Source organism: Puntigrus tetrazona, chromosome 10 (genome assembly GCF_018831695.1).
Source record: "Puntigrus tetrazona isolate hp1 chromosome 10, ASM1883169v1, whole genome shotgun sequence".
In the NCBI taxonomy this organism is placed as follows: domain Eukaryota; kingdom Metazoa; phylum Chordata; class Actinopteri; order Cypriniformes; family Cyprinidae; genus Puntigrus; species Puntigrus tetrazona.
Genome location: NC_056708.1, coordinates 5477270 through 5492559, shown reverse-complemented (window position 1 = coordinate 5492559; position 15290 = coordinate 5477270). Strand labels below are relative to the sequence as shown.

The 15290-nt window shown below is 37.1% G+C and overlaps 2 protein-coding genes across 5 annotated transcripts; one reads left to right on the top strand and one right to left on the bottom strand.

Moving 5' to 3' along the window:
• Nucleotides 1-830: 830 nt before the first annotated feature.
• Nucleotides 831-9795, bottom strand: pigo (phosphatidylinositol glycan anchor biosynthesis, class O). The gene is made up of 11 exons (XM_043250909.1): nucleotides 9558-9795; nucleotides 8466-8947; nucleotides 7546-7689; nucleotides 7266-7389; nucleotides 7026-7185; nucleotides 6574-6753; nucleotides 4149-5694; nucleotides 3854-4057; nucleotides 3525-3712; nucleotides 3188-3258; nucleotides 831-2453 (listed from the first exon to the last, which is right to left on the bottom strand). Exons 2-11 carry the CDS (start codon nucleotides 8944-8946, stop codon nucleotides 2324-2326), a joined length of 3228 nt encoding a protein of 1075 aa, XP_043106844.1. The 5' UTR covers nucleotide 8947; nucleotides 9558-9795; the 3' UTR covers nucleotides 831-2323.
• A 2003-nt stretch (nucleotides 9796-11798) lies between these two features.
• On the top strand, nucleotides 11799-14977 carry si:dkey-200l5.4. 4 transcript variants are annotated; one of them, XM_043249969.1, is made up of 13 exons: nucleotides 11799-11952; nucleotides 12705-12758; nucleotides 12862-12894; nucleotides 13059-13088; nucleotides 13233-13265; nucleotides 13426-13443; nucleotides 13542-13574; nucleotides 13699-13731; nucleotides 14021-14050; nucleotides 14159-14179; nucleotides 14388-14405; nucleotides 14574-14612; nucleotides 14777-14977. In XM_043249969.1, the coding sequence occupies exons 1-13, from the start codon at nucleotides 11898-11900 to the stop codon at nucleotides 14818-14820; spliced, it is 441 nt and encodes a 146-aa protein (XP_043105904.1). In that variant the 5' UTR covers nucleotides 11799-11897; the 3' UTR covers nucleotides 14821-14977. The 4 variants fall into 4 exon arrangements, with proteins under 4 accessions (XP_043105904.1, XP_043105903.1, XP_043105906.1 ...); XM_043249968.1 differs by having other exon boundaries at nucleotides 13056-13088; XM_043249971.1 differs by lacking the exon at nucleotides 13542-13574.
• The last annotated feature ends 313 nt before the right edge of the window (nucleotides 14978-15290 follow it).

Sequence of the window (15290 nt, the reverse complement as noted above, 5' to 3'; positions counted from 1 at the left end):
TGTTTTGTGATATTAGCTAACAGATTTATTAAAGTAAACAAACAAAAATTAAAACAACCATTGCGTTACATAAAGTAAAATAAACTGAAATTATATCAAATATAGAAAACATTTTACTGCCAATTACAAAAATATTTAATCAAGCACTTGATATACTAAAAAATCTATTAAAATGTATACTTTGTGTGCAGAAGCATGTTAATTTATCATTTTCGTTTAAAAGGTTTCTGTTTAGTGTTCCTTTCAGTGCAGGTTATAATAAAGTGATATTGCCATTTCCTTATTTCTTTGATGTTTCATAAATGGGTCATCTCAGCAAACCATGCTATTTATGCTGAAAAATAGCTGTTTTTATTTTTGTATTTTCTTTTTTAAAGGTTGCAGCAGAACTTTGCAGCTACCTCGTCCCCAATATACGAGCGCCATAAGCACTTCTGATGCATGGGGCACCATATTTTTTATTTGTTTTACACAAAGAAAAAAAAATTATTAAACAGATTTTGTTTTCCTCAAATACTAATAAAGACTATAAAACACACATCGCAACGGTTGCTAAAAATGAACAAAAACAATGAGAAAGTATGGTGAGAAATTATCATTTAAAAAGGGGAAATAACAGCATAAGACTGTTGAACAAAAATCACAGACGGATGAATAACAGCCCTCTGGAAAACACTATGGAAATGATAGAGCACTTTTTAATGAATTTACCATGGCACTTACTGACCACAGAATCGGTGAGATTTCATAGGATGTTTTTAAATAAATCACTGCCCTCTGCAGGCCAACAGCTGCTCTTGCAAACAAAATCAAACTAGAACAACCACATGAAAGTGTAGAAAATATTTAATTGATCTTCTCCCTTTTATCAATGAATTAAAACAATTTTAAGACAATTCAAATGATTTCTTTCACAGCTAACTCAATCATCAACCACACATTAAGACGTTAAAAGCCACGGTATGGCTTGACAGTATTTTGCTTAAACTCAAAAAAAAAAGAAAGTCATCCCCTCACTCACACACACACACACACACACACACACACAGAAATGCACCATGCAGAACAGAATACTTCTATTGCATTATGGCTAAATTAACCTGAGCACATGATGTAATTATCTTCCCCATGCATTTCTCACAAAAATGAGATCATACAAGTCATTTAATCCATTAGTGAACTAAATATGACAGCTAAATAAATAACAGTCAACGAAAATTGAATGAAGACAAATTTCATTCACTAACATCAAACAAGGCAACCGTTAAAGCTAGTGACCGGTTATCTAGGTGAGGAAAAAAAAATGTAAAAATAATAGTAAAAATACCTTTCAAGCGGTGCAGAATATAACATGTTATTGGTTCAACCCTGATGCTTGAGTGGTTATTGCTAGGGAATAGACAGTACAACACATTAACATGAATGAGCTGTTATCAAACAATCTTTAAGCTTTAAAAATAATGATAAATAAATAAAAAAAGCAGGAGAATAGTTCCAATCCATTGACACCATCAAACATGCACTTGTAGTTTTAAAGCGGCAGTTCAACCAAAAACCAAAAAACCCGTCATCATTTACACACCAAACCTGTATGACTTATTTTCTTCTGCAAAACGCGAAAAAGTTTGGAAAAGAGGGGTTTGGACATTCAGCTGCAGCACACCTATAGCGGAATATCCAAGCTGCTTTTTTTTTTCCCCTCATGCAAAGAATGTGCATGGTGACCACAATTGTGCCTGGTCCCAACCCACAATTATTGTATGGAGCAGCTTGGTCATCTAGATCACAGCTTTGAGGTTTGGAACCACAAGAGGGTAGAAATAAATGACAGAATTTACATTAAATCTGAACTGGCTCTTTAAATGTTCAAACATCATGGTTTTTTGTTTTCACACCATTGCAACACTGTGGATTTCATCTAGCCCTTCAATATAATAACTTATAATCGTCTCTATAATGACCTTGTGGAACATGGCAGTAAAAAGGCATGCACAAAGATCATTTTCTCTCTCGTTTTCAATACAAAGGCAGCAGAGCAACAAAGGCCGACAGTTCAATAGCTTGTCAAAAGCATAATGACTGTTGCAGTCTTCTAAAATAGCTTTTATAAAATATCAACTTCCGTTTATTGACTTCTCTCACGTATTTGAAAATGAGGAGGAGACGCTTTAGACCTCTTTGGTCCAAAAGAGCCAAAGTCAAATGCAAAACAAATCTGGTTTCCATTCGTGTGGTTGGCAGTGGAATTGAGGAGGATGACCAGCACATCTCTGAAGACTTCTGGATTGGGTTTGTAGGAGGAAAAGGGTCAGGGTAGCCAGTGCTACCTGGAATTCTGAGGGAGGAGTTTCTTAAATAACCCGCTCACTGATATGTCCACTCTCATAACCATGGCAACCCCCAGTATGACAAAAACACTGCCCACGATGAAGCCCGATGCCTCAAACATCAGTCTGCCAAAAAGAAAAAAAGAATGCCGTTTATTATGAGAATTTTTTTTTTTAATCGTTAACTCAAAATTGATGGTGGCCCAGTAGTGCACAACACAACGAAACAACGCACATGACTGATTTTGTGGTGATGGGCTAATTTTAGTTTGGTTTTGTTTTGTCATGGCTTGCTTCTATTGTGTCAAGCCAATTTCTTTGTGACTTGTTTCCGTTGTGTTGTGCTAATTTCATTGTGTTGTGACTCGTTTCTGTTGTATTGTAGAAATCTATTTGTTCTACCTGTTGTGTACTACTGGGTCAACGTAATATTGTAAATCAAAAGATGGAAACCAGTAGATTCTACTCTGGTTTCTCTAACAACACTTGTAATGCAACAATGGATTACTGTGGTTTGTTCATAATGACTGCAAAATGCTTCAATACATAAATTTACCTCTTGTAAATCAGAGTCGTCATAAAACTCTTAATCATAATTAGGGTTAACATCATCCACTTATAAAGTGTGACAGCTAAAGCTAAACTCGCTCTTAATGTGAAAAGCAAGTGGTATGTGGGTGAATTTTAGTAATGCTGCAAATGGCCTTGTACAAAAAAAAAAAACATTGTTCTACCCACTAACTAGTCCATTTAAAAAAATGTGCAGAGCCCTCTGTCATTAATCAGTTCCTTAAAATATAACAATTAAATACAGAAAGTGATAAGAGGTAGAAAAGAAACAAAAATTGATAGTGACTTACTTGGGTGCAAACACCTTCCACACCATGAGGTGTCTCCTGAGGATGGCTGCTGCACAAACCGATGCAAAAACCTGAAGGTAAACAAGTTATTTTTAATTTATGATCCATGTTACACAAGCATACAAATCACATTAGATAAGAACACATTTGCTTCTGCACACCAAGTCTTGTATGATTACACACAATAATAGATATTTTTAGTAGTGGAACAATTCACACAGTCTGGTAAGTGCAATTACTGTAGAACACCGTTTTTCTATAAAAGAGGTCAAGGAAACTTTGTTTCTGTTAAACATTTTGCTTAAAAACAACTTAATGGAAGCATTATGCAACACACCTGCGCTCCATTCACAAAGAGGTAGCGTGCAGCGAGCTGCAGGAGACCCGAGCTGAACTTCTGAGGGTTCTCTCTCAGTCTCATCTCCATGACAGCATCCTCGCTTTCCTCCGATCCCGCTGAGCGCATAGATCGGGTCCCACGCACCTCACACACCAGAGGCCAGAACAGCAGCAGAGGACAACCAACTGCATGTGCAAATTAGACAGTGATCATTAGGAACGGAAAGAAAGAACAGGCAGAAAGCTTCAAAACAAAGATATTGCTGATGTAGAAACAAATCTAATGTGACTCATGTTGAGAGTATCCTGCATCTAGAGTTAAGTTACCTGCAAAGATAATGTGAGAGGAAAAGGTGTTGAGGGTCACCAATGTTGCAGGAAGTGCAGTACCCATGTGACCTTGAGGAAAGCCCACAAATGCAGCACCCCACTGGATAGAGGGAAAGGTAGGCAGGTGTCCTGTTGCATGGAAAAACTGGGCAGCAGCCAGAGACCATGAAACCACTGGAGCCCATGGCACACTGAAACCATCTAGGAGGGTTAAAGTAGGAAGATTTGATGCATTGTTTGTAATAGCTCAGCAAGACATACGATTTGCAGGTAACAATGGAGTGTGTCTTACTGGAGTGCTTGTACAGGCTGGAGAGGTTGGCGTTACAGGCGTGGATGTGCAGCATGGCTCCGGCCTCCAGCAGGAGAAGCAGGAAGGCAAGAGCCATTCCCTCTGGATGGAGCAGCAGTAGCACCAACCCCAGGAGTCCACAAAGCAGGACCAATGGAGCAGAGTACACTGTACCCAGCCCGTAAGCCTCCACTGCTGGCCTGCTGTCCGTTTCACCACTTTCCGTGGCCCCATCTTCCAGCGAGTGTCGGATGCGCTGATACAACTGTGGTATGAGGTGGTGCAGTTCAGCCTGCGGACTGATTCCTGTACTGGCTCGGTACTTGGGGGGTGGCAGGGATGTTCCTCGAGAGTTCAATGGAGTCCTTGACTTGAGGAACACTGTCATGGGATCAGCCCACAACAGAAGTAGACCCAGGCCCAGCAGGCAGAAAGCGGCCCGAGGTAGGAACACTTGAGCTAGGCCAATGAGTTCAGACAAATTCCTAAAGGTGTCCTCTGGGGTGGCACTCACTGCCCAGTGCAACACAATGCAAACACAAGAGAGGGGTATGAGGAAGCAGGCCGAAAACACAGTGACGCTGGTACAGTTGAGGTTCCCGTAATGTCTAAGCCAGCGATGTAGAAGGTACCCCCACAAGGCCAGTGAGAAAACAGAGAGGACATAGTGGAGGTTGCGCAGTTGACTGTTCTGTACTCGTGAAAGAGGGGAGAGAAAAGGTGAGGGCTGGCAGGTGCCCTGCTCCTCTCGGCAGTTGTGGAAGGAGAGGGACAAATAGAGTGACCCAACCAGCACTCCCAACCAAACCAACAACATAGTGGCCTGGCGTCTAACCACTGAGGATGGCAGCACTGCTGGGAGCAACCGAAGTGGTTTCTGGGTGTCTGGTGGGGGGAGTGGCACCAAGAGTCCATCCCAGTTTAGACGGAGAGGAACATATACACTCAACGTGAAGAGCAAGAAGGTAACCACATTGCCCTCATAGATGACATAGCTGTCCGAGAGCAGGGAGGCACAGCGCAGGAAAAGCACCAGAATTGCCACCGTGAGAAAGCCAGAAGGTGACCACCTCTCTTTTGGAGAAAGTCCTCGAGTTCTCCATAGAAACAAAACCTCAGAAGAAAGTGCTGCAGCTCCCACACACCACGAGAGCTCCAAATATCCTTTTAAGAACAGCTGACCTGCAGCTACTACTAATCCTACTGCCAACCCTGAGAGTATGGGCAACTTCAGAAGGCTTTCCTGAATTACTACGTGAGACAACTCAGAAAGGACATAGCAGAGCATACAGGCAACTCCTAAGATTAAAAGCCCTGCAGCCATTTTGAAAGGGTTGAAACGGGCCCAGGAGGCTCTACAAGTCTCCCTGACAGCTGTCAGATAGTTCTGCATTGAGACGACTAGCTCAGGAGAGGGAAGATGCCCCTTATGGACAACAGCTAAGTATTGAGAGGAAATGTTTGAGAAATCAGCCCGCAGCTGAGACAGACTCTCTGGTGGGATGTCTTTGGCCATGTTAGAGTAGGTCTCCAAGAAGCGGTTAACCTTTATGGAAGAGAGGAAATGGAAGAATTAGAATTTCTCTAAAGTTCATCACAATTACTGCAATAATGAAGATCAATACAAGGCAATGCAGGCAAATATCATTGCATCTACAAACACAGACTAAAGCCCTATTCCGAAAGGAATAGTTTTACAGGGAGTCATTAGAGAAATTTGTTTCATAGACGTACTTGGTGATTTTAATCCTGTCTGAATGTTTCATGTCTGTGCTTTTCTTTCACAACCTCTGTGATTCCAGAGCAAATTACCTATTGTCAGCAAATTCAGTGATCCTCTGAAAAGACTAATCTCATCTCAATATGATGTCTGTGATTGCTTATGATATTATTTTTCACAATGCGTTTTCCTTATGTGCTTTGGTCAATGCAAATTACCATAGATATATTTTGATATAGAAATAAAAACAAATAATAATAAAATAAAGAGCCAAATAACAAACTGTTAAGACTGGCTATTGTAATATCAGTATCAGGTAAGATTACTCACTTTAATTTCTGCACTTAATTACATAATGTTTTAGTTACATGTACTTTCAAAATTAAACATGGCTTTATTACAAATAAAACAACAGTTTTATTTTAACTGAAGTAACAACACATAACCATGGTTTTGAAACTAGCCATTTAGCTTCACAATGGTATGTGATTATACTAATTGTAATCAATCTGACTGCATGCAATGCACGCCTACAGAGAACGCAAGATCTCGGTGAGTCTGCGATGTACAAAACAGACCATCCTGTCTCTGTAATAAACAGTCCCGTTAGTTAGTCCCATACGAAAATGTATATGAAAATGTATATGTGAAACTCTGGCGAAAACTAGTCCCGTCCGAATAGGGCTTGATAAATATTCCTCTAACCTGTCTGACATTAATCCACAGCGCCTCAGCCTGGCTAAGTCCTGTAGGTGCACCCCGGGAGCCATTCTGAGGAAAAAGTGGCAGAAGAACCTGCCCCACACTGCTATAAGGAATGGGAACTCCCAGCAAAAGTGCTAGCGTGGGCACCAGATCAGTCTGAGGTACTACCTCTGGTTCCACCTACAAAACACAAACATGATCCAAATGTATGGCGAAAAAGCACAAAGATAATCCAGAAAGAACATTTAAATTTCTCTCTCTTAGTGGAAATTTTTTACCCCCCACCCCCCCATTAAATATATTCGTGCAATTACAGACCAATAGACTGTAGTCAATGCTATTTTATGACAACCCAATATTTTCTCGATCTGGCCATTCAGCTCATTTTTTCTGGATGTGCCACTGGTAGTAAAATATTAAATACAGACAAATCATAACAGTATATTTTATACCTGGGAGCCTGGTGCTGGAAATAAGGGAGAGGAACTGTAGAGAAATAGAGCAGCATCTGTCTCTTTCTGGCTCTCTCCACCATGATCCCCAGTGTCTGTCATTCCATGATCACCCATGACCACCAACAAGGTGTCGTTCTTCAGACGCTTTATCACTGATCTGGGGAAAACAAATGCATAATGCATGAAAATACATGTCAGAATGTGGGTAGATGAACGGACTGACTGCTGACGTCTAACCTGATAACTCCATCCATCTGGGAGAGTTTCTCAGCCATTGCAGGGTGATCCGGGCCAAATCTGTGCCCACAGTGATCCACACCCAGGAAGTGAGCAATCAACACATCCCAGTCATCACCCTCCACTGAAAAAAGCAAACAAAAACCCTTAGCCATTCATTCAGACACAATGCTTACAGTGTAAACACGAGAGATAGACAAACATATTTACAAGGTAAACAAAGTGAGATCTTAAACCAACCAGGCAAGTTCCTAATTGATGTGCTAATCATTCTGCTTACTGGTAGGATAAATGTTTTGGAGAATGCCGTTGTCAACGGTGTGTAAGTCCTTCACGTTGAAGGAGGGGAAGGGCAGTGATCTGTGGAATTTCTTAGGGAAAAGACTCACCCATGTGTCATCCCCCATAAACACAACTCTCTTGCCTTTAAAAAAAAAACAGCAAAGAAAACACAATGATTAATTTAATTTGATATTTGCAATTGCATTCAAACAACTCGATGATGGTAAAATACTGCTAAACATATTGTCTTGGGTGTATGTGTTTGTTTTTTTATTTTGTTTTGCTTTGGAAAAATGTCACAAAGTTCTAGGAAACATTTCAGCCTAAAAATCCAAAAGAAATACACTACTGTTCAAAAAAATGGAAGTAAATTTAAAAAAAAAAAAAAAAAAAACAAAAAGCTTGTAGTTTAAAAACACAATAAAATAGTACTATTCTGAAATATTATTAAAATTTGTAATCTTAATAATATTCTGCATTATTAATCCAGTCTTCAGTGTCACATGATCATTCAGAAATCATTCTAATATGCTGATTTGCTTCATAGAATAGAAATATTTGAAAACAGAAATTACATTTATCCATATTATTTACTGTCTTTTTGAACATTTGAATTTATCTTCGAACATTATTTTTTTAAAAAATAAGATCATTTAAAATTAACTAAATTAAGCACATTCTCAATACCATAATTTATCAGAAACTTTAAGTCTTGGGCTTTTAATAATTTCCTTTTTTATTTCCAATGTAACTCCAACTTTTCCTCTATTTTGATTTAAAATCATCATATTTATATCCGCATATTTAAAAACATGTGGGGTTTTTACGTTGCAAAGAGATTTGGTGTACAATTACTTTTTTTAAAAAAACTTCAAAATGGTCCTAAAAAAAAAAAAATCGTCCTTTTCCTTCACTCACCCACTTGGCCCAGCTGGTGCACTAGATTGTCTTCCAGGATGGCGTTGGATGCAAAGTTGTTCCCCACGTCAATGAATGTGGGCAGGGAACCTGTGGTAAAGCCTTTGATCCTCTGCATGGTAGTGGTGGGCGGATCAGCCCGAAAGGTGTAGAGCCTGGCATGAGAGGGGCGTGAAGATGCCATCTCATCCAACACCGGCAGCTTGTTCTCAAATGGTTTGGGTGCCATGTTCTCCGGGTCATAGCGGGTGAAGTCGGCCTTCAGAGCGTCGATGATCAGCACCACTGCCCTACGAAAGCGCGGTTCGCTCAGGCAGAAATCTCCCTTCACCTGAGCTCCTGGAGACAATACGTCTGCACAGGTGCTAGTTCTGTTGACCTCCAACCTGACTAAGAGGAAGCCTCCCACAAACAGGAAGATGCCCGTGTAAAACACTGAGCAGACCCAGATGAGGGTGACCAGGACAGGAAGTCTTCTCATTCTAGACAAGATGAAGAATCAGCACAGGGCTCATTATTGTAACAAAGGGAATATTTCACTTCAACAAGAAAATACAAAAATTTGTTTATATGTATTTAATCAGTGTAACATCTGCTAGTTTAATTTTTAAACAACAGTTTGAGATCGCAAGCACAAAACAAAAATTATATTGCTTGCATTTATTGTGATAAAACATTCAGTCTGTAAAACATTGTCATTTAACTGAAAATAATACCTCTTCAAACCTTAAATCTAAAGATAAATACTTAAAGATGACTGTAACATTTTACACAATATTAAGAACTCACTTTAGAACTGGACATAAAAAAGCTGTCATTATAGTAACAAAATGGTTCCATTTAATAAACGCAATATCACTACACGTACAGCTATTGTATTTAGTTTCCCTTCTAGACAGCACTAATGCAACACACTTGGTTTTGAGACACGCATTGTTACATAGCAAGACAAAACTGAAACTACACCAACCTTTAAGAGAGTAATGTGAAATTGGCTGCATATATGTGCCAAGCCTTAGTAGTACATACTGTGGAACGTACTTAAGACTGAGTCCATAACTGGCGAGCGTGTTGCATGCTTGCAGTACTGACCTTGCTCCTCTGCGTTCGTCCTCTCTCTCTTTAAGGTTGTGAATGTAGTCCGCGCATCCGCTGCAGGAGGCCTGAAGCACCGCAGGGTCACCGACATCTGGCAGCGGTGTTATAAGATCCTCAATGCTGACCTACACTCGCTGACATGCCGCCTAATTGCACGTCGGTTTTGTTTTAATATTGGTCATCTCGCAGCCCGGTTTCCACTTCCGTTGACATGCGCAGTGAACCTGACGATTACAGGTAAAGACGACTATCAAAATAAAAGACCGTTTACTGATGTTTAAAATAAAAGCCTCACTCTTGTAGCGTTACATCTCTTGTACTGGCTGGAATTTATGTTGATTATAGTAAAAATTATTGTGGCAGGAATTTATTACTTATTACATTAACGTATTACAATACTGCATATTTATAATTGGTAAAATTTTAATCAACTAAACTTAATCTATGCAAAATCAACTAGAGTTTATGTTAAATTCTTAAAATTTCTGTTCCAGAATCTTTTCTTTTCTTGTCTTTATTTATTTTTTATTTTATTTTTTTCTATAAAACAAACTTCACACAGCATAATACCTGGCTGGAACATGGAATGTATGTGTTTGTAATTTTTATTTGTAATTTAATTTTATTATTTTTCAGGGAAATACATAAAAATACAATTTTCTTTTATATATATATATATATATATATATATATATATATATATATATATATATAGATATATGATATATATATACACACATATATATATATATATATATATATATATATATATATATATATATATATATATATATATATATATATATATATATATATATATATATATATATATATATATATATATATATATATATATATATATATATAGTTTTACTTTACACTGCATAATACATTATAGACTGTAACATTAAATGTGTTGTTCTATTTTTATTTAATTTTATTTGATTGTATTCGGAAAATAAAAACAGTTTGAGATTTTATTGTCTTTATACTTTCTGAATTACAAAAAAATGTAACAAGGAACAATAAAAGATTAACCAGGAAATACATAATTTTCTTTACGAATTTGCTTTATGGTATATAATATTAGCCAAACAGTTACCTTTTAAATAAAGAAAAATGCACATATTGACATTAATTTATATATACAGTACAACGATTGTACAAATTGCTAAATAAATAAGCAAACAAATAATTAAAAATAAAAACTAATACAAATAAAGAAATTTTGCATGTATACATACATAAAAAGGATATACTGGTCGAGTGCAAACAGGTTGTGTAGTGTGCGTGCCAAAGGACAAAAAACTTCACTGCAGTGTTTACTTTAAAAACACTACTTAAGTGAATCTGTATTTTCTATTAAAACAGATAAACTCAGTTTCAGCATGAAATATTATTTGTGTTAGGGAATTTAAGAAGCCCATGCCCACAGTTAGCCGTTTCCATATAATAGTGTCTATGTTGCAAAATGAGCAATTATTTAATCCTGGCTGAAGATTAAATAATTTTGCTTTAGGAATGTTCACACATAATGCGCTTTTACCGACCAAGTCCCACCACCAATTCGAGGTGGCTAGTTCATACAAATTTGTATGTCCGCTCTCGATTTTATGCGATTTGGTTAAACCCCAGTGACGGGTAGGTTTAGTGAGTGGGGTTCGATGTAGGTCATTCATACAAATTCATACACGCTTGACAACTCATGAAAAATCATACGAATTAGCCGACTTGTAAAATCTATATGATACATGCCATGAGATCGGGCTGCTTTTACTTTGAAAAAGAGAGGGGATGGGGCTTATTTAAACTTGAGCGCCACATGTTTTATGTCTGTCTAGTGGGCATTTCTATAGAAAAATAACCGAAAAGTAATGGAAAATGCATTCTGTCTGAATGACCCATTACAACTCGCACTAAACAACAACAATCCCATGCGCCAGTGACATCACATCTGTGAGCGCAATCAATCACTTCCTTTACTAAGGTGCCAAACACAAACCAATTTGGAGAGGAAATGACCTTTTACTTTTGAAAACACAAGTTAACATCCATCCCATTCTTACACCAGTCACCACTGACCACAATACAGGAACGTCTGATCACAGAGTCAACAACGAAAGTCTTTGAGTGTGGAAATAATGGCACATCTGTGCGTCGGGCGAGATGTGCCATCCAGCTGCTGGCGGGTAAACAGAGACGAGCCTGTCCCGCCACAGCATGTGATGCCAGGAAACATATAAAAGGACCTGCTGGCAAATGTGTGATTCATAGAGCGCACTGACATTTAGCACTTTGTTTCAATTTGTCTGGCATCCACTTCTTTTATCCAAGATGAGAATTAGTGTTACCATAATCCTCTTTGTTGCAGTGGCAGGTTTCCACAGTGGTAAGATTACAATACAACATCACACATTTATATATAGATGTCTGTGTCATTTTTTTGTTATCGCTCTCTGTCTTGAACAAACAGAAATGTCTTTTATTTATTTTATAAAACCATATAATATTTTATATTGTAATATTTTATGTTTATTATATTATTAACGTCTATAAAATGCACAATTACGCACACATCTAAAATTTGTTTTATTTTTCATTGTTTTTGACAGTTTTTAATAACCATTAATATGCATTCAGTTTTCTTTTAATTCAGGAAATTTACATGCCATGCACATAGCATGGTACATTACAACCATAATATTTTGAATCTTTTAATTCAATTAAATTTATTTTCATTTCATCTTTTACATTTTATTTTAAAAATGTTTAAATACATATTGCATTTTTTTTTTTTTTGACAATTAATTTTTTTATGAACTCCTTTTTTTTCATGGAATTTTAAAACATCACTTCTGTAATGTTTTTGCAATTTTTTATTTAATTTTGTTTAATTTAATGGTAAAGGTTGTTTTTTTAAGACTTAAGAATTAAGACTTATTTGTCAAATTTTAACAGATAATTGCATGTTATCCTTTGTTTGTATTGGAATACAACAACAGGGTCATTAATAACTCTATAATTCTTCCTATAGTAATACATGGTCAAATAGCCAGCGTTTTATACATGATCTGCTTGAGGAGTAATATAAAAACTATTTGTGACAGAAATGAAATGAAAACACATTTTTGTGTTCAGTAGTCATTTCAGCATCTCTGCAATGTGACGAAAAGTCTAAATTGCCAGAAGAGAGAGGTAATGCTATTTTCAGCTTGTTTTGCATATTATTAGAGTCGAAGATTTAGGGAAAAAGATAACTGCAAAACAAACATCCACTCTGTGTTTTGTCTGACCTCAGCTTTTGAAGAGAACAGCACGACTCCGCAAACAGGTGGGTCATTATTTCTTATGTCAGCTTGCTTTGCTTTGCTCTGCGTGACTGAAATGACTCACTGATACGATTTATCTCAGACAGATGCTTATATATCTTTGCACATTAACTGTACGTTCGGATTCTCACAAGCTGACGTCATTTCATATCTGTTTCCTCAGAAGAGTTGGGCTACGAGGCTGCTCATGTGAAAGGTAAACGTGGAGCGAATCAAAATGTGTGTTTAGTGCCATTTACTCACACTCAGTATGCTTTGACTGACTGACGGAATAAATATGAACAAATATGAGTGACAAAAGTCATGTTTGTTAAAATCTGTATAATCTGAACCGTAACAGATGGAGAGACTAAAGCAGTGACGGACACTGCAGGTAAAGAGAACTACTTTCAAAACGTCGTTTTCATATCTATTGCAGGAATAGTAAATACAGATATGTAACATAAATAACTGATAGACAGATATATATAGACATATTAAATGTTTATTACTTCATTGTATTTGATGAATATAAATATGTATATATATTACAGAGGAGGAAGATTCAGTAGGTAAGTAGCCTCTGTCACATTTATCTCCATTTTGTTGCTCAGGATATTTGTTGAAAAATATTCAGATTAATATTTGTGGTCGTTAACTGATTTTACAGAGCAAATATTGTTTGAGAAGGAAGATAGTAATGGTAAGATGTGCTGCCAATCATAAAGTTAGAGTCTAGCATAAAGCCAATTATATGCAGTTAGCATTATCATTACAATTAAAAATAATGATTAATTTGTCTGTTTACGCTTTTTGAATAACCCTAGGTGGTGAGAGAGAAGCACTGACAGATTCTACAGGTAATTTAGTCATTTCTATTATATTATCACTGTTTATTGTCCAGCATTATGTCAAGCTAAATCTTACATGAACTGCTATGTTTCGTGCTAACGTTATGATTGTTGCGTCCAATATGTAGAAACTGTTTTTAACTGTACGTAACGGTTTTAACTGTTGCGAGGTCATGACATCTTTGGTGAAACAGGCCAAGTTTGCCGTGTTATTATAGGGGGGAATGCAAACATTTGTGTTTTTCGCGATGACAAAGTGTTGTTGGACTGAGCCACATCTCTGTTTGCTTTGACGTAGGAGCGAACACCGGAAGTGACGCGTCCATGGGTAGGTATCCGCTCATCACCACGCGAGGGCGACAGTCCGTCACTCACAACGCAGACTGGCCGTTGAAGACAGGTCACGTGAACTAAATGTGTGATTTTGTTTATTCAGGTTCAGACTCTGAGGACGACAGTGAGTAAATTCATTTAAATTACAGTTTAGTACTCTATAGAAAACGAAGACAGCAGGACAATGTTTGCGTTATGATATTTGATTTATATGATTATCTCAGACAATGTTAATATTATATAAGGTGATAAGTCTTTATACAGTAGTTCTATTGCTGTAGTATTTCCCCGGCTTGTGTAAAGTTATGTAACACGTGTCTCTTGTCGCACAGCCTCTCAACAGAACACAGGTAAACGCTTCACATTACATTATTTGTATCCATAATTAAAGGGGAAACCAGTTAGTAGCCTAAGATCCATCCTTTCATTAAACTTCAATGATTTTTATTGAAATAACTGGTGTTTTTACTGATGTGTTGACTTCTGCAGTGATAATAGCATTTTGTTTTCTTTTGTAGAACACAGTGAGCAGGTTGAAGAGAATGTGAAAATTTCTGGTGAGTTGTTAATCCAGCAGTTAAAATATATATATATTATATATTATATTATATATTATAATTATATATATATATATATATATATATAACAATTATTGAAAAATCTTATTAAAAAAATTACATGTAAAAAAAGTAATTTATGTTAATGTGAATTTTCTTTCTAGAGGATTTCAGTGATGAAGAATATGGTGTATATTACGATTCGTAAGACCATATGAAGCAGCTGTGGAATCCATCTAACATCTTTAAGACCTATAAGTTCTAACACACTGTATGTACCACCTGGACAAAAAAAAACATGGTGACCTTTCACACAATTTGTGATGGCTTTTTTTTTTTTTCCCAAATAAAGACTGTAAACACTGGCGGGTGTCCAGCTTTCATATTAATGCTAGGCTGCAGGTGGGTGTAATAACAGATGATTATATGACTTTTAGAGGCAACAGTCTGAGTATCAGATGTAGGTAGTGTTAGAACATAACTAGGGCGGTTATCCAGGCCAGCGCCGTCTACAGTCCTTGGGTGCTCATTTGAGCTTTATTTATATCGTCTGCATTGTCCCAACTTATTTTTGGACCAAAGATGCATCATTGCCCATCCCTAAGTCCCACAACCTCTTGAGGACAAGCTGTTTTAATGCACATAGTAAGACGTCTTTTTGCAATTGTTGAGGGAAAT